At 37.8% G+C, this 22,960-nt stretch overlaps 1 protein-coding gene across 2 annotated transcripts; it reads left to right on the top strand.

Moving 5' to 3' along the window:
• The first annotated feature begins 3,315 nt into the window (after positions 1-3,315).
• Positions 3,316-20,304, top strand: LOC110064082 (uncharacterized). Of its 2 annotated transcripts, none has more exons than XM_020771088.2 (16): positions 3,316-3,548; positions 4,498-4,631; positions 5,149-5,334; positions 5,581-5,704; positions 6,072-6,250; positions 6,808-7,026; positions 7,272-7,313; positions 7,451-7,579; positions 8,067-8,177; positions 8,690-8,815; positions 16,576-16,713; positions 16,879-16,968; positions 17,124-17,279; positions 17,934-18,031; positions 18,585-18,727; positions 20,197-20,304. In XM_020771088.2, the coding sequence occupies exons 2-15, from the start codon at positions 4,517-4,519 to the stop codon at positions 18,720-18,722; spliced, it is 1,851 nt and encodes a 616-aa protein (XP_020626747.2). In that variant the 5' UTR covers positions 3,316-3,548; positions 4,498-4,516; the 3' UTR covers positions 18,723-18,727; positions 20,197-20,304. The 2 variants fall into 2 exon arrangements, with proteins under 2 accessions (XP_020626747.2, XP_020626746.2); XM_020771087.2 differs by having other exon boundaries at positions 7,448-7,579.
• The last annotated feature ends 2,656 nt before the right edge of the window (positions 20,305-22,960 follow it).

Raw genomic sequence — 22,960 nt, 5'->3', positions numbered from 1 at the left:
AAAAATACGCCGCTGCGCGTCGTATTTTCAACTCTCTTCTCGGTGTTTGGATATCCCGATGAAACACTGTCTCTCGTGTTTGTTATATTACTTGAAGATTTCAAAGCAGCATGAACTATATAAAAGGAGAGGAGTCATAATCGGGGACGGAGACCGTAAGTCTTGGGATCCGCGCGCACCTATGATATGGGACAATTTTTCTATTTTTAGAACAAATCGCGCCATCCTGACGTCATATATCCGCGCGGATCCACGCACATGTCTGGGGCTCTCGCGGGGATGTTGTCACGTTGCGTGATCAAATGGTGAGAGTTGAGAGACCTGGAGAGATTATCTTGCGTATTTTTCACAGCGATGGTAGGGAATAAGGCAGGGAATACGAAACAGGGCGCTTATATGTAGTTTTATGCTCCGAGCTAACGGAAAAGGTGGGTTTTTCAGGGTCGAAAACAAGACTTCAATCTCGCGCTGGGAATGAATAATAAGATCTGCTCGCGCTAGTTGTAAGCTTACGCGTATGTTTAGTTCTGACTTAAGAATATAGGAAGAAAACCCTCTACTGTGGTATCGAGTTAGTTTGTGAGTTTCTCAGACAATGGTTAATCATAACCAAAACCTGTTTTGGTGGTTTCTTATTGTTTCTGCTTGTTTGGTGAGTTTGCAAAAGTTTTTGAAAGGAAAGTCTGACGCGTACAATTAGCTCATTTGCATAGTGCAGCTCGTGCACTTTCAAGTCCGAGTCGGTGTTTTCAATTGTCAACAAATCTTGACAAAGATTTCCTTTTTTATCTTTTGTGCTGAGATGCTGCAACAAATTTCACGAACGCAAAAAAGGCTACCAACACCATGTGTCAGTTTCTTCAACATAAGCATGGTGAAGTTTTACACTGCGAAAATGAAAATAGACAAGGCGTTTTGATAACTCGATCAACAAAAGTTGATTAAAGAAAGCGTCATCGTAACTTTGCTGATTATTTCTGCTTTATTCACATATTTTCAGCTTAGCTTTTAATATGTTCTCAAACATTTATCAATCTCAAACATATTTAAAAACTATAGAGTTATTGCTTGAGTTCGATGTACGCTTTCATACGAAAGTGCGGCGGAAGTACAATTTGTCATGTACAAAACACGCATCGGCGGGCGCTGTTATTCATCGACAACAGAGAATTCATTGGATTTTTACACGAATAAAACTGAGCAGTGTCTACGGACGTAAAGTTATTGGGCCTTGATGAAACATCAAGCGTTGCTTACAATTCAGGCGAAACTCAAACTGACCAAACTAGCAATTATTTTGTTTTACTTTTCAGTCGCGATAGACTGGCAAATTCCTCGCAAGAATGTGGCAAGAGGAGCCAGGAGACTATGAAGTCCTGAAGCTCTGCTATATCTTACTATATCCAGCTAGTTTTTTTGCTGTGTAATGGAAAAGCTGTTAATCTTCGACATATGTGAAATTTAAAGTGGAGTAATGTACAGCTCATGTAAAAGAAGCATCCGTCGGAACACAACTTGGTCAGCGATATATATAAGCTTACAGCGGAACATACCTAAATTCGACACTGTCTTACTTCACTCAAACTGGAGCAGCTTACGACGAAAATACTTAAGCAAAATTCCAACAGACGTAAACGCGTTGAGTTGTGGACAAAAACATGAAAAATTTTGGGAATTTCGGACGCCATTTCCCCCGCGCGACATCCGCAAAAATCCTCGCAGCATGTACGCGCGTGTGCCGCAGGCGATGGCGCAATTTGTTCTAAAAATAGAAATTGTCCCACATCATAGGGACAGCCCCAATACTAGAAATGGCGCGCGCTTACGGTCTCCGTCCCCGATTATGGCTCCTGAAAAGGATGGTGTCCGGACTGACTATCGAACGTCCTCCAAGCTTGCTCTCTTTCCTAATTTTCGTTTTTAATTGCCAAATGCTGCCAAAAAGATAACTAAAATGGCTAGAAAGCAAAATACAGTGCAATCCGCATTTTTCAACCCTCCAAGGGAAACAAAAATTGGTTTCACAAAATGGGTATTTCGTGAAATCGGGGGGTAAAATTACAATGCTCGACTGCTGAGGGGAGGGAAACGACAGTTTGTTCGAGTTATCGGGAGGCTGAAGAAATCGAGCAGATCGAGATTCCGCTACGTACAAAAGAAAGCTTTTGGGGGGAGATGAAGGGAGTTAACAGGATAGAAATCGCCCTAAAGTTCATCAAATTTGAATCTGTGACAGGATGTCGAGAAATCAAAATTTCCATCCAAGTGAATTTTTCAGTTTGGTAACTTCCGACGCCATACTTTTTAATATGTGGTTTATCATCAGGCTGGACACTGACCCTTTAATCACCAGTTTATTTCAGTTTGATACACAACTGAACTAAGTCACTAGTTAATTCAGGCGTTCGCCTGTGATGCAGGTTATATATAGTTTTGTGAACTAGAAATCATTTAAAATGATAGTGCCGATGGGGTTAGGGCAACTCCAGCAAAGACATAACTGTTTGTGAAGTTATCGTGGTAACATTTTGAATCTTTGTGAATTTGCGCGGAATACTGACTCGTACATTATTTTCCGAAAACGTTTCGCAATTTCTCTAAATTACATAAATTCAGCATTCCAGGTTTTTACAGGAAAACTATCAAAATTGGCGGGATGTTTATTTTCAACATACGAATAACATTTGTACGCAAAAGAGGATCACCGAATTTTATATAAAGGGATATCAGTTTTCTACATGGGTCAGCTGAGTTTGCTTCCGCTTTGAATCGGTTTGTAGTTATTTATATTGTCTTAATCCTGTCCTAAGTGTGCTATTCCAACAAAGCATATATCTATTCAGTTAAGCTGTCTTCCCCGTCTCCACTGTTTGCTCTCTGTCGTAACTTCTTTTTAGCTCTGCAGGTCGGCTAAACAAATATTTTACGAAGTAAAGACTTTTCTGAACTCAGTGAGATTATTCTCCAGTTATTTATCGTTTTGGCTATTCTTTCATTGATGTTTTTAGAAACCTGAATGACTTTTTATGTACTTTGCAGAAATCAGAAAATTCACTCTTGAGTTACTCTCAAGTGTTGAATTGCAATTGGATTGCAGTGCTGAATTGTGTTGCAACAGAACCCTAGAAGTCTTTCTCTCCGAACTGATTAGAGTTATTGTCAAGCGGTGCTACAAAAGGTGAATGATAAAGTTTCCATGTTTACTGATAGCCATGTTCTATTCCATCGTCCATGCATCAGATACATTCAAAAGTTTGAACAGCTTCACCCGGAAATTCTATGTTTGGTTTTCCTTCCCTTTTTTGAAAAGAAATCAAACCCACGGCATAGCATAGATGAAACTTGAGACTTGATCTATCTCATCTTAGAAAAAATATTAAAATATGATTCAAAATATCAAATAGAGCCACGCTTTAGGTAAAGCTGACGATTGTTCCGAGCAGGCAAACATGCACCAACTGTTCAAATTAACAATTGATAAAAAGAAACTAAGCAGTGTGGTTCTCACCACTACAGTACCATTGCCACGGTCTCGTGAAGACTATCAGGTAAGTTGTGTTTGTTACTGGGTAATCACGTAATTCCAACTTGTCATAGCTCATCAATATAATCATTATAACCTAGGATGCTGGCCAATATGAATTCCATAACCAATGATATCTATCTACATCTACACTTAGTTAAGTCGGTAAAAATCGTGAGATATCACACCAGCTGTAAAAATCTGAATGAAACTAATACAATGGGATGTTAAAAAATAAAAAAATAAAAAAATAAATTGTTTCTCTTCAATTCCGAATTTCAAAACTAACAACTAAAAATATCGGAAATAAAAAAGTTACATTACACTTAACAGCTTCATGTAAATGGTTGCACGCCAGATTCAAAACTTAGAACCAACTTGTGTACTGCATAATACTACACCACGTTTTCATCCACAGACGTAAAAGGTACAACAATCATGCGCGGCCGGGGCATTACGAACATATTTAGAAATGTATGAAATGAAGCCAAATTTCATTTTGGATGTGAAAGATTTTATACGGGCAGCGTGCGTAATTAAGATCTAAAGCTAAGATCTTAGTCAGTTCTTTACCCAAGAATGAAGGCCATGACTTGAAAAAAGGTGTCCAACGGAACGAGCATATCGTAAGTTAACTAAAGGCATGATTAATTTGGTAATAGGCAGCGTTTTAAAGTCTAATCTTTTCAATTAGGCTCCACACCATCGGCATGTAAAAAGGGTGGTACCTACCACGCTTTACAACGTTTTTATAATTTGTTCTTTTGAGTCATGGCAAGATGTAGAAACAAACACCCTGCAAACATGCTATAAGATTCAGTCTATTCAGAATAACACAATTACTTTAGTGCTCAAATACCAAAAAAAATCTACTCATAAATATGTCTTACCATATCGATCTTAAATATGGAGTAGCTATTATATTATTTAGTACCGCGGCGTCGTCAAAAGGTTTTAATTTCTCATCTTTCTAGAAAAGCGTTCTAATCAGTTATGATCATGAGAACTCAACTGTCCCTTTTGGTAATCGGCACACTCCTTCTGACCAAAAGAGGCATCGGACAGAAAGGCGCCTTTGAACAGATTCTTGACGTTAATCTTGGAAAAGGTTGGTTTGCTGCATTTTTCAGTTCCATTTGTGACAGTTTGTGATGATTGTCGCTAATCTAGACGATTTGCGCTATACAATTTTGCCTAAAAAAACTGTTTAGATACAATAATTATAAACTCATTTGGTGGCTACATGATCATGGTAAGATGACCCTGAAAAGAGTGTACTTATCATCTGCGAGCGTACGAACTTTATTGCGTTTTCAGGAATCAACACCACAACCAAACTTTCTCCGAATATCTTCAATATAAAATGTTGGTACACACACCTTTTAGCTGAGTATAGGCGCTATATAGTTACAAGACATAGACTTGGTTATTATCTTTACTGCAAGAATGTTAGTTCAACAGGAAAACAATCGTTAAAGAATTTTCACCGTAACAAGACACCACAATAGCGGCCCTCTTAGATGTGCACTCAAACAATCCCACACATGCGAGCACGCTGCCGCAAATGATGTTCCCCTGCAGTTTATTCATGTGGAATAATCTGCTGTAATTCTAACCCATTACAGATGATCCGGAGAGCCCGCGCTCCTTATTACAGCTTTACGAAGGAGACATCAAGTTATCTGAAGAGCAGCGACTGAATAATGCCTTATATGGAAACCCTGATGGAGCACCGTCACGTGCCGCAACTAATGTTGACAAGATAAAGTGGCCCAATGCCGTCATCCCTTACGAGTTTGACTGTAGTGTAGGTCAGTTAGTGCATAAGAAATGTTTATTCTTTTGGCTATTGCAGTTGTTTTTGCTGTTCTTATTCTTCTTTTACCGTTAGTTGAACTAATAAAAAATGCATGTACACAGAACTTAATAAAAAAGATGCAGGAAGCTGGCCTTTCTATCTATTCTTGTCACTGGTCAAACAAACGGAAAATCTTAGTCGGTTAACAAGCAGTCAAGGGGAAATACCACTGATAGCTTATTATATTTCTACTTTGTAGCTAACATGGATCGAGCTGTAAGAACTACAATGGAAGCCATTGCCGAGTGGGAGAGCAAGACGTGCATCAGGTTCGTGAAGAGAACAACTGAGAAGGAATATCTGTGGTTCCACCGTGGAAATGGGTAAGACTCGATGAATTGCTTTGATATTCTGTGAATGTTTATTTAGGTGTTTTTCCAAAGTTTTGAATGGATCAGTCTTAGTTCTGTTCGTGATACATTGCCTGAAAGTGAGTTTTAGTATTATTTAGAGAGTATAAATATTGCAGTCTCGACCAATTAAGTACAACAAACTAATTACTGCTGACATTATTTCCATGAAATATTTCTATACGTCTATAAAATTTGAAAAAAAAAACACTAAAAAAAGTTACAATCAACTATATTTCTTGTATCTTTATTCTTTAAAATATACCAAAGCCAAGTTTTTCAGGGAAAGGCATTCAGTGACGATTCAGTAAGGACAGATATTTCTGATTCTACTCGACAGCTGTTGGTGCGAGGTCGGTAAAGTGTACGGTCGTAAGACATGGCTGTCAATTGGCAGTGGTTGTGAATACAAGCACGTCATGACCCATGAGCTTGGACATGCGATTGGCTTTTGGCACGAGCAGAGCAGGCCTGATAGAGACAACTACTTGAAGATCAACTGGGAAAACATACTTGACAGTAAGTACCTGTTGGTTGAATGTGTGGTGATTCTGTGGCTGGAAAAAGAAACAGAAACTATGAAATTTGAGGCTTAGCAAACAAACGTTTTTGTCTAATTGTGAGAGAAAGAGGTATCAATCCAAAAAATTCGGAAGCTGCAAGTCACCAATTTTAACTTCTCGGGCTAACATTTTTTGTTTAGCATTGAGTTGTTCAGTTACAGGTTAACTAACCGAAATGACAATATCCTCATCATTGTCATTATTATCGTTATTATTGCCATTATCTTTACCTTATTTTAACCGCACGTGATCTAAAAACTCTTTAACACTCAGAAGCAACTTATTTCTTTACCAATGTTATGCCGCTAAAAAAAAAAGGGTAGAAGTGGGAGTCTAGGGGAAAGAGGGGTTACATGCCCTTGTAAAAGAAGAGGTGATTAACGTACAAAAATCTTGAACGTCAGTATCATAAGTTTCTACAGTTATATAATGAAACGAGACAAGCTAGAATTAAGATCTATTGTGCATGTAAATTTAATTTTATGACCAAAGATTTTAAAATCTGCTCCATAGACATGGCATATAATTTCAAAAAGAAGGTCTATGGAACAGAGGTAGTGGACTATGGAGTCCCGTATGATTATGCATCCATAATGCATTACCCGTGGACTGCCTTCTCCAAAAATGGTAAAAAGACCCTGGAGCCTATCCGGCCGTTAAATGGAAAGACCCCATATGTGAAACTTAGTGACGATGATGCATTGCAGGCACGCAGGATGTACAAATGTTCAGGTACGAACCCAAGTAGGACATGCACCCTACTGTTACTTTGACAATCTAAGACAGGTCAGTAATAGGACTATTACAACGCATTACATGAGATACACGCATTCTACTTAGTATATATATACTCCTAAGTACATCAGATCTGAGTACAATTCATATAACGAATTAACGTGAAGATTTATCCTTACCTTTAAAAATGGTGTCCTTAAATGATTATATGCTTTTCTGAAATAGTCATTGTTCATGTTTAGGCCGTTCCATTGATGCTCAACTTGACGAGAAAAAACAAGCAGGTGACACTCTTCAGTTAATTTACTTTAATCATTTTATTATTGTTGGTGTTGTTAGTGCTCATTCCTGCAATTTACCTTTCTTCCTGCTGTTTCTCGCGCGTATATCTTACGCTTCATCAATCGGTTGTTTGTAGCAGATCAACAGGAAAGATGTGCAGACAGAGCATCGCAGAGAGACTGTGAAGGATGGAAAAAGGCTGGATTTTGTGTAAAACACGATTCCCTGATTTATCACTGCAAGAAAACCTGTAACCTGTGTTCTTCAGGTAAAGATCTTAGAAATTTCACATTCCTTGCGATCTTAGTACGTATCGCATTTCTGACATAAAAAGATGGGCTTTGTTTTCCTAAATTAACCATCGGTCAGCATCAACGACGATGACCGAGCAGCATTGTTAGGCGATCCCTAAAAAGCTTTCTTTTCTGACTCAGATATACTTTAAGAGACAGATTGGGCATTCATGGTCCCTAAAGTCAGTGCTGTTAACTTGAATTCAGTCTGCATATCGATCATTTGAGGCACAACTTGTATCCATTGTATTTATCACGAAAAAAACTGTGGAAAAGTGTCACAAGTTGTTAAATTCCATCAGATCTGGCACATGTAAAATGTATGTTTCCATCTAGAGTAATAGAAAATTCGTTATAAGTTTGAATTATTTTTCTGATTTGTTTTGTTTAGTTTTAACATTACGAGGATTTCTTGTTTTATATGCACACCTTTATGATAGATTTGCTATCGTAATATTGTAGATAGCTGCATGGACCTAAAAATAGATTGCATAATGTGGGCCTGTACAGGAAGATGCTCAGAGGATCAAATCAAGAAAGAATGCCCGCACTCTTGCAAAACCTGCAATACCAGTAAGACTTTGCTTATTAGATCATCCTACTGTAAGCTAGACTTACTTGCAGGGATAAAACGTTAAATGAGGCCTTTTAAGATGTCAAAAGCATCATCCAGTTTTGTTTTTATGGTCAGCTTCGTTGTAGAGTGGTTTTCCAATGATCATCTTGAGACAAGATCCAAAGTAATTACATCTTTCACCAATCACGGCAAACGAAGATACCAGGATGAACCAATCAACGAAAACAGCTATAGCTTGTGCCACACCCTGGGAAATACACCTAAGTTAAATCATGTTTGGCTTTGCCTCAGAACTGTCTCTGTAGCTCAAGTCGAAAAGCCCTCAAAAGCGCCTCTGTAGGAAGGTCGAGAACTTGAATTTGACAATGGCTTACAATATTAACATTCCCGCTGGGTTTGGTTTCAGTTCTGTAAACGTGCGTTTACGCTGGCTATATCGTAGTTTTATTATAGACCAAGATTCGTTCGGCAATCTCTTCGTGTATTAATTTTACTTCTTTTACTTAAGAACCGCCGGTACCGTCAACAACAATGCCTCCAACAGCACCGCCGGTGACAACAATGCCACCAACTAATCTCCCGCCTACTTCCGTGCATACCATGCCACCGACACAACCCAACAACACTGGCGTGGGTGAGTCTATGCGTAAGGATAGTGGGAGAAAATACTAATGCATCTGACTTCCATTTATTTTGATCTTTTAAAGAAAGTACCGTGTGAAATGTACCTCTCACTCTGTAGTCCCTCTGTGCCTTGGGGGATTAATTATTATACCACTAGAGAAAATTGACCTGCTGCCTTTCGTTGGAGTAGTTAATCCCTTATGGCGCCCCATGTGTAGCAAAATTACTTTTCGACATATCACGACATATTACGACTCATATTACTACATATTACGACTCACCATGTGTCGAAAAGACATGAAACAGGTCGAAATAGGTCGAAATAAGTAACGTGATATCATCATGTCATGTAATTCTATCTCGAAATAAGATGGTTGTCATGGCTATACCATGTAATGCGAAGCTCGTAATGAAGTATACCATGTAATGTGAAGCCGGTAACATGTCAACCTCGTAACACATCACAGGTGTGGTATGGCACTCTCCAATCTCCAACGACGAGGTTGTTCAGTTCAATTAAGTTTGATGAATATTGCATCTTCTTTTCATATGCAACTGTCAAATCAACCTCGTCGTGCAATACTTCTTTCAGTCTACATGATACTCCTAAATAATTGTTTAATTTTGCGTAAAACCATCAAAGAGGACACTAATTAAGTGAAGGTAAACAAGTATAGCAATCATTGAGATAGAGAGAATTCCATTGGTTTTGAACGACGTATTGAAGGAACACTGATGAAAAATTGCCCGCTTTTTTTTCCTCATTTTTTTTCACGATTCCGCGGTAAGTGACGAAGCTCGTATAGACACTTACAAAATACTTCATAAATCATCGTGCTTTTTTAATTCAACTTTCCAAGATGTTTCGCCACTATTTGTTACTTGGAAAAAGTCTAGGTTTGTAACTTGTTTTCGAGTTGCGACGCACTGATGGAAAATAGAAATATGTGTTCCACCTTTTTTCATGTGTATCCCTTTTGGCTACAAACTTTCGTGCATCCCTTTGATGAACCAGAGGCTTGGGAAACACTAAGGAGAACCACGAGGACTTCAATTAATTTCGTTGAGTACAAATAACGAGAGACGATTGTTCGAGTGGAGTTAGATGATATCTTGTTATGTTCGACAGGATGATTTTTCAAAGAATTATCAGTTTGGCAAAAGGAGTGGAATGTGGCAGAAAAAAAATAATAAAATAAAATAAAAATTAAAAAATAAAGAAAAAAGAATAATCGACTCCAGCTCGTGTTCCCGCAGCGTTTCTGCTTCTCCCAGACTTAGCTTCCACTCATGTTTTTATAACTCGATAGAAACACGGAAAATGTCTTGTGTCTCTTCAATGGAAACTGGGCTTGCGTGGGCTTCTTTAACAGTTTTCATGAGTCTGTGTTACTAATTAACGCCAGCTTTTTATTTCTCTTCTCAGTGGCAGGAGAGATGCATAAAACCGACTTCAATGGTTTTTTTCAATGGAGAACCAGGGGTTCCTTTGGTTTCTAATTGACCAAAAAACGATCCAGCGTAGACATACCATTAGAGATCAGTAGGAAAAAGTGCGTTGCATCATCTTGATGGCGTCATACATGCGTTATCTTTTTCTCAGCTCGTGAGCGGGCGCAATAGCCCTTTTCACGGTTAATTTTTTCGCATTTGCATTATAACGTAATCCAACGTGGATGCGAGTCAATTTCGGGCTAAAACTACAAAATGGCCCGAAATTGCCTCACATATATGCTAGATTTTATTGTTTTGCAAATGAGCGAAGGTATAAACCGTGAAAAGGGCTATTCAACAAATCCTGCAATCTCATTGGTTCCTGGAGCGGGCGAAATTTCCCATCCGGAGCGCCACAGCGGGCGGAATCCGTTGCGTTGATCTCAATAATTTTCGTGTGCGAATTGGGGTTAATCGTCAATCTTTTGCCCTTTTTACTCTTCCATCGACGACTAATCAACGCAAGTTTTTCCCTATTCACCTTTATATGACAAGGAAAGTCACTGTAAGTAGATTTAACTGAGTGTTTGGAAGTTGTGAGAGTTTGTTTGGCTGTTTGTAACTCGGCGCTGTAATGGCGCGTAATCCTGTGTCTCTCTCTGCGCAATTTTGAGCAAAAAATGAGTCAATTTCAGTCGAGTTTACCACTCTGATCGTTGCTGTATTTGAGAGAATTTCTGTGGAATACAGTGAACGAATTTCCTCGCCATCTATCCTCAATTTACAGTAGAAAAGTCTGATTTCGAGTGATTAACAACTGACTTAAATTTTTTTTGTAGTACAACTTCAAACCAAACTTTGCACGAAATTTCACACCGGAAAAACACTTTTGAAGAACTTAACTGGTTAGCTAAATGCAAGTAACATAAAGTAGTTCGAAATAAATCTGTTCTTAAATACATCTTTCTTAGTCTAGTATCTGAGTTACTCGCTCATTCGCTCGTCAGATTTTTTTACGAATGGTTAACTTTGTAGACGGCGCGTAAGCCAATTCAATGACAAATTTGCGTAAACAAACCCACTTGTAAGCCAATTTCCCACATGAAAAAAAGATAAACATGTTATTGTCCGGCTTAGGGTCGGTCCGTATAGTGAAAAACTGTGACCTCGGGCTTGAAAATGCTGCGCTCGGCCAGCGGCCTCGAGAAGTATTTTCAAGACCTTGGTCACAGTTTTTCACTATACGGACGTCACAGCTGGCCAATAACATATATTTACCCGCCAAAATCGCAAAACTTAGAACCCTCAATAATTGCTTGCTACAAGTAGGACCATGCAAACGCACCATTCAGAAAGTTTAGCATGCATGGTTTTTCAAGTTTGTGCCCAAATGAAACATTTAGCTATTGGAATAGCTAATTTATTGACATGACTTGACATTAACGTAAATTTGGTGCCTTAGCGATTTAGTGACGTTTAGATATATCAAAACGATGAAACTAACTTGTATGTAAAATGAAACGCCGTAGCAGTATTTTCCACTTTCCTCTGATGACATAAGGTTCAAAGATCAGACTCATGAACTCGTCAATTAGGGCAGTCGGATTTAGCTTTAACCAGTTTAAAGTTGGTAGCTCTTCTGCTGCTAATTAAGCGCCAAGCTATTTTGCCTCTTTGCTTTCACAACGATCTAACGCAAATTCGTCGCGGCTTTTCATTTTTTTTTTTTTATTGATAAGATATCTTAACTGCCGCCGCGGTATTTTGCTTCTTTGACTTGACGAAACGCTCATAGCGTCATTTTCAACTCTTTATATTCCTTTGTTTAACTTCCCAGTGGATAAATAGCCAAGTGTAATCGACCTGTATTAAAAATAAAAGAAAAACTGCGCACTATTGTTTAAAACATTAAGGAATTGATATGTGTGATCTCGCAAGTATTTTTTCCGTCGGCAAGAATAGATCCTGCCACCGCCCAGCTTTACATAGGCTGCAGGTGCGAAATATATCCTATCGTCACTTATACAAACTTCTCTCATGAAGGCTGCTCTTATTCAACTCAAAAACCAAGAACTTTCAGAACAGGCATAGTGTCAGGCTTGATTTCGAAATAAGCATTCTATGCCCAGTTTATTGTTTCAGAGTTAGAAGACGCATATTTTTTTTAATGTATTTTTGGAGCTGCAACGCTTGACCCACGTGTGGTTTAATTTGGTCAATTATCACACATTCCGGCTTGCACTATTTTGAGAGAGAACAAAGAGAACAAAGCCGACCCAGCCCCAGGGAATAATGCGGTGGTGGAATAAAACGTGGAAATCACAGTCACTTTCTTTGTAGGTGGTTTTGAGCAGGTAACGCTGAGTAGGTAGCAGTTGGAATTGGTAAGTTTTCATTACAAATTGTTTCAAACCCGTGTTTAAGGATACATCACCTTCTTGGAAATCTTGTCTGAATTTCTTATGATTTTTAATTTTACGATTTAGTTTTTTGCTGCAAAGGCATGCCGCAGAGACCAGTTATGGTTACTATTGGATTGACAAAATCGCTGTGGCCCCGAACCCAGTGAAATAATTGACACGCATAACAAACTACAGAGGTTGCATTTGGAATAAGCACAGAAATATTGGCCTCAGAACTGTAGTTTATTTTCTAGAATGGCTTAAAGTGTGGCGTCGGTTTTATTTGACCTGGGTGTAGCCTACAGAAAAGACACTACTGCGGTTGAAAAGTTGCGTACAACAACGCTGTAAACATGGTAAAAGCGCTTGGTCTTATGTGCCAACAAAACATTTCAAAGACACGCCTGAAGCATGGAGATAAAGGAAATAGCGTTTTGAACCTACAGACTTACAAACTTTGAATTTTTTATTTTGAACTCATGATGGTAATTGACAGTCTTTATTTTATAATGTTTACTTCCTTTTTGGCACGGATCACAATTCATGTATACCAACTACGATGCCTTTTGATTGATAATTATTTGCTTAGTTAACTAATCGGTTCTTCTGTGGTTGTTTATAGATGCACGAGAGAGGGAACGGTTGAGTCGAAGACGTGAGCGCGAAAACAGAAGGAGGTAGATAAGACGCGAATTTTTCCAATTCCAAAGAGGTATTACACCGTAGAAAAGCTAGTTTCGTACTTGTTTATGATTTTCGAAGTCCAAAGTTGTTGTAATTGCAGAACATCTGTAATGATTGCGGGTCTTTTTCCTCGTAGAACCCGAGGTAGAAAGAGATGAAAGAAGAGAAGACAAAGAAGAGGGAAGAAGAGAGGAATTAAGAAGGGTGAGAATTTACGAGGGTGATTTAAGAAACCGCCTGCGGTTGAGGAAAGGTAAGTGTTCATAGCTGTTGGTGACTGTCTTTCCCGGCATTGATGCGAAGAGAAAAAATAGGTCTCTTTGCCATGCATGACACAGAAAACATGGTTTTATAGTTAATGAGCTGATGTTAGATGTTGTTATTGTTAGATGTTGTTATTACTCATAGCGCGCTAATTACTATTTGGAACATTTTACTTTGAATCGTTTCTTAAGAGGATCCGCAATTAAATTCGCAAGTTTTCTCGATAAAGTTTATGTCAAGCCTCGTAAAAATACTCAGGCGTTTGCTATTTTGTTTTGACCTGAAGTGAAGCATCCGCTTTAATTATAAAATGAAAAGGTTCAAGTTCAGTTTTTTTCTTTGGAAGTCAGTTTGAGAGCCAAAGTCGCCATTTCACAAATTCGGAAGTCAGTTTTCCACTGCTTCTGTCCTGTTAATAATCATAAATTTCGACATAACGTGTGGATCCACTATAGCCCAGTGGATCCGCAAAATTCTCGCGCCAGTATTTTTCAAAAGTTAATTAAACCAGCATCAATTGTAACTATCTCGCTTGCACAGTTTTTCCCGTGCTTCGCCCGTGACATTAGTCTCGTATTAAATTCTCTATGGCTTGGTATAAATCATTTATACAACGCTCACCCGTGGTATACCATGGAATATACCACTTCTCAGTTGTATTTTCTCGGTATACACACCGCCTAAAGGTTCGCGTGTATACCGAGAAAATACAAGCGACTCGTGGGATATTCCATGGTTTACCACTCGAAAGTGTTGCATAACTAGTAAGATCAGAACAATCGAACAAAAAGTCCTCATCTACACGACCATGTGTATTTATTATTCCCTATGTAATATTCGAAATTTTTAAATTTTACATTCATATATATTTATTATCTTATCTCCCATAGTACGCTGCTTTAACTGCCGAGGAATGGGCCACAAGGCAAGGGCCTTTCCCTCGGCCTGGATCAGAAGACGCGGAAGGAGAGAAAACCGAAATCACCAGCCAGCATCAGCACCACCACCATCAGCACCGGGCACCATTGTCCACCACCACCACCACTACCAAAACAACACACGTGTTACGTTCTCTTAATTTCTACTTTTACCGTCATTTTCAGAACTTCCCATGAGTAATAACTTGTTTTCATTTCTTTCGTCTCGTTTTTCCAATAGAAATAACTTTCCAATTTTTTTTTATTATTTAACATAAATAATTTTCTCCTTTTTTTCACTACCGGTATAATTATTTCTCATTTTTTCTTACTTTTTAATATGAAAAAATTTTCAGTGATCCCCTATTTTTAATTTTTTGTTTTAATTTCTCATTTATAATTTTTTCGTTTTTTTCCTTTTTCACGGTATAAAATCAATTTCGATTTTCTCTTTTTCTAATAAATAACATGTTCCCCAATGTTCTCCTATTTTCCAATATAAGAATAATTTTCCTATACAATATACAATGTTTTTTTTCCATTTCTTTTCTTTATTTCATAATATGTCAAAAGAGCTTTGATTTTACAATAATACATAATTTTTCAACGTTCTCCGATTTTCCAATGCCAAGAGATTATGATAATATTCTCCTGCCAATACCGTATAATAATTTCGCATTTTCCTAAGTTTCTCGTAATTTCTAATGTAAAATGAATTTCCCATTTTCTCTGTTTTCCAATAAAAGTTTTTTTTCATTTTTTCCCCGAAATTTGTTATATTTCCCAATAAAGAATAATTTTAATAATAGAACAATAGAATATTTTCAAATGTCATCTTTTCTCCAATATACAGTGATTTTTTTTCTTGTTTACCGATGTAAAGAAGTTTCTTTTTCAAGTTCCTATTTCCAAAAATAAATTATTTTCCAAAAACACTGTATAATTATTTTTTTTAAAGATCATAGTAAATGTCTCTCTACTGTCAATTACAGTAGTTTGAAAACATTTTTTTCCAAATTTTTTTGAGTCGGGCTATTTTACTTCCTTTGAAAAGTTATTATTAGTTAATTTCTTTTTCATTGGTCTGTCTTTCTCAAAACTACTCGAAAGTACAATTTTCCTCTCGGCGATTTCTGCCTGGTTCCTGCTTGTCCAGAAAGCATAAATATACAGTTTAAAAGCGCAAGATGTGTTCGTGACCCTCTGTGCCACAAGAAAAAGCAGATTAAAACGATATGGATAGGAAAAGCGACTTCTGCCGCCGAGATAAATCTTCGAAACACCTAAAATCGACGATCAAAATATGGCGGAACTGTACCGAGCCGAGAGAAACTGGGGTAAATAGGCTTCATGTACAAGAACATTTTCTGTCCTTAACAACAGGCAGTAACTAAGGGCTCGAACCTCACTACCCGCTTCACATTACATGGTATACTTCATTACGAACTTCGCATTACGTGGTATAGGTATGACAACCATCTTATTTCGAGATGAATTACATGACATGATGATATCACATTAATTTTTTCCGACCTATTTCGACCTGTTTCATGTGTCTTTGACATTTGATGAGTCGTAATATGTCGTAATATGTCGAAAGTAATTTTGCTACAGATGGCACGCAAATCCCTTAACCCCTTTCCGCCAAAATTGTTCTGGTTTAGTTGTTTGCTTCTATAGTAAGGCTTTTGGATGAGAAACAGTAATAATGACCGCTACAAGACGTATTTTATGACTACCGGCGCGACAATGGCAGAGAGTTTGACTTTTGCCTGTTTTGAGCTCTCTAGCTCTTCTTGTGGAATGCCGTACCCTTGGCATGTTCCTTTTCAACCTTGGTATATGTGATGTGAAGCTTTCGTTATTTTATTTCAAAATTGCTTAAGTTCTTGATGAGTAAATTAAAACGAGAAGTCTTTACAGTCTGAGTGAGGTGCATTTGCTGCTCCAGTTTTCATACCTTACGAAAACCGTCCGCTCAAACTGATTTACAAGCACATTCTTGAAGTTTGTCACGATAAGCAGGTTTATTATATGTAACTATACAATATGATATAATTATTTTTCAGGCTTGATGTGTGTAGACAAGCGTAAAAGTTGTCCATCGTGGGCTTCTCAGGGTGACTGTAAAACTAATGGCTGGACTGAAAGAAACTGCCGCATAAGCTGCAAGACACGGTGTGATACTCATCCAGTCAAGCCTACAGGTAAATAGAATTCCTCGTTTTCCCTAGCTTGCCGTTTTTCACTCCTCTAGACAATTATTCTGCATGGTCGAGGCAGCTCCATGTTGAAAATAACCCGTGCATGATTTACTTTCAATTGATAACGTCTTACAGAATTGAACCTCAGTTTTATATTTGACCATGCAGGTTCTTGTTCTGACGGTCTTGGTCTTGGATGGCCTGGAAACTACCAACTACCCGACAGCGCATTCAGCGCGTCATCGGAATACAGGCCCGGTGCGTTTCATTTGTGTCAATTCAATCAATCTTAATTGATTTTTTTTTTCTACCAGTGTCGCGCTGAGATTAGCCACAGGCTAAACTAAGCAACGTAGATCCTGAAGTACGAGCAATATGCTGAGAATAAATAAACGTTTCTGAATTATCTCTAGGCACCTGGAGGGCAACGGCGGATAATGCTCGTCTTTACTTTGAGGACGATCAAGACAACAAGAGGATTGGAGCGTGGTGTGCTAATGATCGAGACAACCAGTGGCTTAAGGTTGATCTTGGTAAAACGAAGAGGATAAGGGCAATCGCTACACAAGGTAACAAATTAAAACAGTTATCAGTGATACAAACAATCATAATTTAAAAAATGAAAATCAGTATTTACCACGTTCACGGTAGCTTGCTTTCTCTGCCGACCACTCCTGTGCGCTTTTCTTTCCTGGCGAGTCTGTTCACAGGGTATACCGAGACTCAAGCTCCTTATGTTGAAAGCTCTCCATAGAATTCTCTTTCCTTCTCTATAAGCCCTCCGGGGAGCTTAAGAGAGTGTTTATGGCACAGACAGTCGACCATAGTCTATCTGCACTGGATGCACATTTTCTGTAGCAGACATTACTACAAGTTTTAATTTTGAAGAATTTTTGAAGGAGGATCTACTGAAGTACTGAAGGTCCTGAATAAAGAGCTGTAGTGTGATAAATCATAATTTTGGCAAAGGAAGCCCTCTTTAATTTAAGAGGCATGGCCTTTTTGCAACGAAAATAAACATATCTAAACTGCGAATAATATTTTTTGATGTCCCGAGAGGACATATGCAATAGGAATAACCATAGCATATTTAAAGAGTAATGAAATGTAAAATAAGTCTTTGCAATTTACGTTTTTTTTTTTTTTATAATAGGCAAACTGGTTGCCATTATTGCGATTACAATGCCTAGTTTAAACATTTATCAGCTGGATTATCTTTTCAGGTCGTGACGTTTTCCACGAGCACGTCAAAGAATACAAACTGGCCTTCAGTAATGACGGGTCCAACTTCAGAATTTACCAAGAAAATGGAAAGGAAAAGGTTGGCTTAAAACGGAAAAACGTTTTAATGTTTCACAGTCAATCCATATTACTCATTACCGAGTGACCGATTTCCACGATTCCCTTTTCAACATTTCTTTATTTCTTACATTTTTGTTTTGCTGTGGCCGGATTCCAAACGAAACATTTAATTTCTTACTGTCAGTTGATTTATTTTTTATAAGGAGACCTAAGTTTAATTTCACATTGATTCGTTCACAAGGAGTTGACTTTTCTGCATTTACCGCTGTATTGAGAACACTAGCTCAGTTACGTCGCATCATGGGCATGAAAAGCTGATAGAATAAAAATAGATTTAGAACTAACTTAACCTAAAGTAAAGCAAAACTTTAATGTTAATTTTTTGAAAAATTTTACGGTGTTATACTTCTTTTCGCCTGTATTCTGACAGTCTATTTTAAAATATCGATATTGTCAAAAGTTACATTCTAGTCTTTAAACATAAGTAACCCTCAATTTTCATACGTGAGTCCTTAACGCCACACATCAATGAATCATTCAAATAACAGTGGAACTGCATGATTTCTCTATAGGTCTTCACAGGAAACTGTGACCACTTCACTCCAGTTTTGAACACATTCAACCCTGTCACGGCCAGATATGTCAAGATCATTGTCGTCAAAGCCAGTTATCCGTGTATGCGGGTTGAATTCTATGGGTGTGACGTCTAAAGCTGGTACGTCCATTACATTCATGAACTCCATGTTTTTTAAGGTTACTTCAAACCTTCGCGGGGCTACATTGGTCGATATTTTTTAGGTCAAGAAAATTAAAGTCCGCGAAGCTCAAGTTTGCATACTGTGAACGCTAGGGGCTCTATTATTTCATTGGCTCGCGGCTTTTCAAGATGACACATTCCTCTGTGAAGGCGTGATATGTTTATAAATCTTAAAAAGGCGAAAACTCGCACTCGTTTTTCGACAGAACCCCTTCTCTTTAAATGAATTAATAGGGTATGCAGATTTGACAGTTTTCCATGAAATTCGGTCAGAGCATTCACTGATAGATATGGAACAAAAGTGTGTCGGCGAATTCCCTTATTTTAAATACTTTCCTCGTGGCGGCCTTTAACGCAACAGGTTACGCGAATTTTTCGATAGTCGAACTTGACAGATCTATAAAAAGATAACCAATAGAAATAAAAGAAAACGCTGACAAGTTTTTGGAGATTGAGGCTTTGTGATAAACACTGCACAGTTATTTTGCATGAACGATCGCATTTGATACCCGATTAATTCGCTGGGGCGTCAGTCGGTCATTTTTGAGTTGACGGCCTCTGCCGCCTTCGGAAAGCAAAATCCAAAACAAATCATAATTTTACCGAATTTTACATTTTATAACCTTTCTGTTGATATATAGTTTGTGGGGGTTTCCTTGAAAGCAGCGCGCGCACGAATTTTTTTCTGGAATACACCCGCGAAGGTTTGAAGTAACCTTAAATGTCAGATTTGGCCGGATCGATGGCATTTACCATCCAGAAAACTCAATATGCTTATGAGCGGCGTTATAGGACGTATAGGATACAGTTCATATCAAGAATAAGTTGGTATTTTAGAATTGATAAAGTAGGTTTCAAACTCCTTTGTCTCCTGTTTAACTCATAATCATCGAAGTTCGTTCCATGTACATGTAGCTACAATCGTGGACAAAGTCCTTGGGACACTTATGTAATTTAACGAATTATCTGTGTTTTACTACTGAAGTTTGAAAAATGCGCTGTTTTCCTTTTAAAAACGCGTTGCTCTTCCCCCTCCCCACCCAATACAATGTTGAAAATCGGAAGAAATTACAGGTAGTAGTTTCAACATTGTATGGGGGGGTGGGGGGCGAGGTTTGGCAGGTGAAGTTGTATTCGCGTCTGGCGTGTGCCCAAAAGCACCAAAAGTGTAAATTTGTCCCAAGACTTTTGTCCATAATTGTAGTTCATAATTAACACTAACGTTATAATTATTTCATCTGAATGCGTATTTTAGTTTCGACTGACCGTAATTCGCATCTGTTCTTAGCAACTGCATGCAATCCAGAATACATTATCAAGGTTCTTTCTTGATTGCTTTTTTGTTTTGCCCTGTAACTGTTAAGGTTAATTTTTTTCCTGTTGTATTGATTAAAATATAATTGTTCTTTTTGTGGTATAATTCGCAGGAGTTCAGCAGCAACAAACATCACAAACGGGGGCATACCATCATTGGCGTAGATCAATCAAAACCGGCATGGAATGATGACAAAGAATAAAAGCTCAGAACTGAAAAATTTCTAGTCTTCTTCTCGAATTGTTTTAATTCAGGCAATTTATGCAGTTTATTCAACAGTTAGGTTTTTACCAGTGAGTTGAAAAAGCTGCAGCTCTCCTAAAAAACAACGGCTCACCACATCCTAAGTCCATCAGTGTAAATGCGCGTACATAACATAGATTCATAGATGAACTTTTGACAACCCTCTGACACTGTGCTCTATTACCTTTCGTTAATTTGATGCGATTTTACTGTGCACACAGTCCGGAGCATGAATGTTCAGGACTTATGACCAGCACAATGATAACATATGGCAGCGCTGTTACAATATCCCGTGCATACACAATACCGAAGTAATTAACTTCTACGAATGCGACTGTGTTTGCTATTTTTCAACTCTTCTTTACCCACTACGGTTGTTCGCGCCCAAAACGTTCCAGCGTACACACTTTTTATAACTTGCCGCGCAGCGAAGCAAAAATCAACGTTTGCCAAAAAGGAAAAAATGGGGCATCTACATCCTCGTTTTCGAGATAAGGCGCATTAAAGACCCTTCGTTTTTAGAAGATTTCGTTCAGTTTTTACGGTGATCTTAGTTTAAAACTATTAGAAACAAAAGAAGCTATATTAGTGGAATTTAGATCAGGTAAACGTACTCAGTTCATAACAACTAAGTCTATTAAGTAAACTTTTGTATCTGATGTCTGTCTTTGAGGTATAATGGCGTTGAAACAGAATACATATTCGAAGAAAACTTCCGTTGCACGAGAGCAAAAAAGGCATACTATTTGTAACTTCTCACGTACAGATATTTTTCTGTTCAAATGTGAAGAAAATCAGTAAAGCAATTGATCTATGAAGAAAGATGGGGTCACCAATCATTGAAGAGAGTAACTGCATGTGAAAAGTATGTGAATTTATAAAATAGATGATGCACGGGGTCAAAGTATTCATTTAAACACAAACTAGGCCTTGAAATCAAATGCTTTATTTAGGCAATCGTTTACAATCGGTTTCATTACATTTTGTTACATAAATATCATATCATCAGTTAACTCAGACCAGAATAAGCGCCTACCTTTTAAACATTCTATATGCCAGCAGCGCACTGACAATCTATAACAAAGTTTTTGCGATTCACCACCCTTTCACACTGCCCAAATGATGTGCTTGAACTATTTGATTTTCCAAAACAGTCGATATGCTCACTTCTACATTCAAACGAGACTCTACCATTAGAAAAAAACCTCCTCTTGACGCAACATTTGTCCGTAGCCCGTACACATTGTGTGGTTCGCTTAAAACGTGAAGATGAATTGATCTCCGATGCAAAATGGCTCCGAGGTGACAGGCTGGTGTCAATGGCTTGCCTTTTCGGATTCTTTGGTGAGCAGGTTGTCTCGTAGGATAAGAAAAGAATAACAAGGGCGAAAATAGCTGCTTCCTGTATAAAAAGAGATGATATTCGGTTGTAAAATTTAGCACAATTAGTTGCTTTCATATACGGCATATAGCAGCCTCTGTCTGTTCAGGAGTGCAGACTGCAAAAATTGGGAAGCATGATTTTTAAAAATAAAAATGAGACGGTTGAGTCAAATAGAACGTTTTGAATATGTTTAGATAATGATGCGTCAGTGTCAAAATGGAAGTCTGACTCTATGGAAGTAGACTTATATTGTTATAATCAATTTGTAGCACGCCTTTTTTTAATTGAAACACTCACACTTCACACATTTTGAATGACTTTGAGGATTTAAAACTGAATTGCCTTGTGGGGAATCGAGAGCAGTTTGATTATTCCTACCGGTACTTTACTTTTAAAGCTCTTAACAAAACTTGTCGTAGACATAACAGTACAAGATAGTTTCGCAATTAGATCCAGAAGCTTAAATGAAACATACCTTCATCATTTTGGTCAAAGGTTTTGTTGATCCGTGAAACAGTCTTTTTTGAAAAATAATGACGATGTTTCTATAACTCACTGCAACTTATGGTAGTCGTCATGGGCAAACAGGTCGTTCTTATACTTTCGCGTAATATCATGGGGAATTGATTAGCACTGCTTGCACAGCTAAAAATTGACTTTTTCCTCATCGCTTAACCTTTTCTTTAACCAGTCGTTGGACTACAGTGAAACTAAGTAATTGGGAAATTTTTAACTTTCTCTGTCCATTTAAAAACTAAGTTTGTCCTATAACGCAAGCTCTTTAGACTAGAGCAGGGAAACTTTAATTTTGCAATTCCATGGTTATTCGGTTAAAATCCTGTTAATAAATATTGTTTCAACAATGCCATGCTAATATTGCCATGAAAAGGTACGAAAGACACGTGCTTGATGCTCCTAGAATAGCTCTACAAGACGATCTCATAGAAGATTGGGTAGTTTATAAGAGCAAGGGAACTTCCCCTTGTTGAAAGGTAAGTGAAGAAATAATACATTATTTTCATGCTTTATGCGAGACGAAGACTTCTAATATATCTTTTGTCTTTTTCAATCACTTTGACTTCCTCTACTTAAACTATGTTAAAAACAAGTTTACCAGAAAATGTTACAAGTATACATCATATTTACGTTAAAATTCTTCCAGTATTGTATAACAACTTGGAATATATAGCCATATTTTACAATGTTCAATGTAACAACTTCCTTAAAGCAATTCAGCACACATTGCTGG

Source organism: Orbicella faveolata, unplaced genomic scaffold, assembly GCF_042242905.1.
Source record: "Orbicella faveolata isolate gen_17 unplaced genomic scaffold, um_ofav_v1 contig_36, whole genome shotgun sequence".
NCBI classification, from domain to species: Eukaryota; Metazoa; Cnidaria; class Anthozoa; order Scleractinia; family Merulinidae; genus Orbicella; species Orbicella faveolata.
This window is presented reverse-complemented; position numbering and strand designations above follow the sequence as displayed.

Excerpts from the sequence above, each read along its gene's own strand:
- LOC110064082 (XM_020771087.2), top strand. The coding sequence starts at position 4,517 with ATGATCATGAGAACTCAACTGTCCCTTTTGGTAATCGGCACACTCCTT. Across the intron at positions 5,705-6,071 it reads TGGTTCCACCGTGGAAATGG|CTGTTGGTGCGAGGTCGGTA; the intron begins GTAAGACTCGAT and ends TCTACTCGACAG. Across the intron at positions 7,314-7,447 it reads TGACGAGAAAAAACAAGCAG|CAGATCAACAGGAAAGATGT; the intron begins GTGACACTCTTC and ends GGTTGTTTGTAG.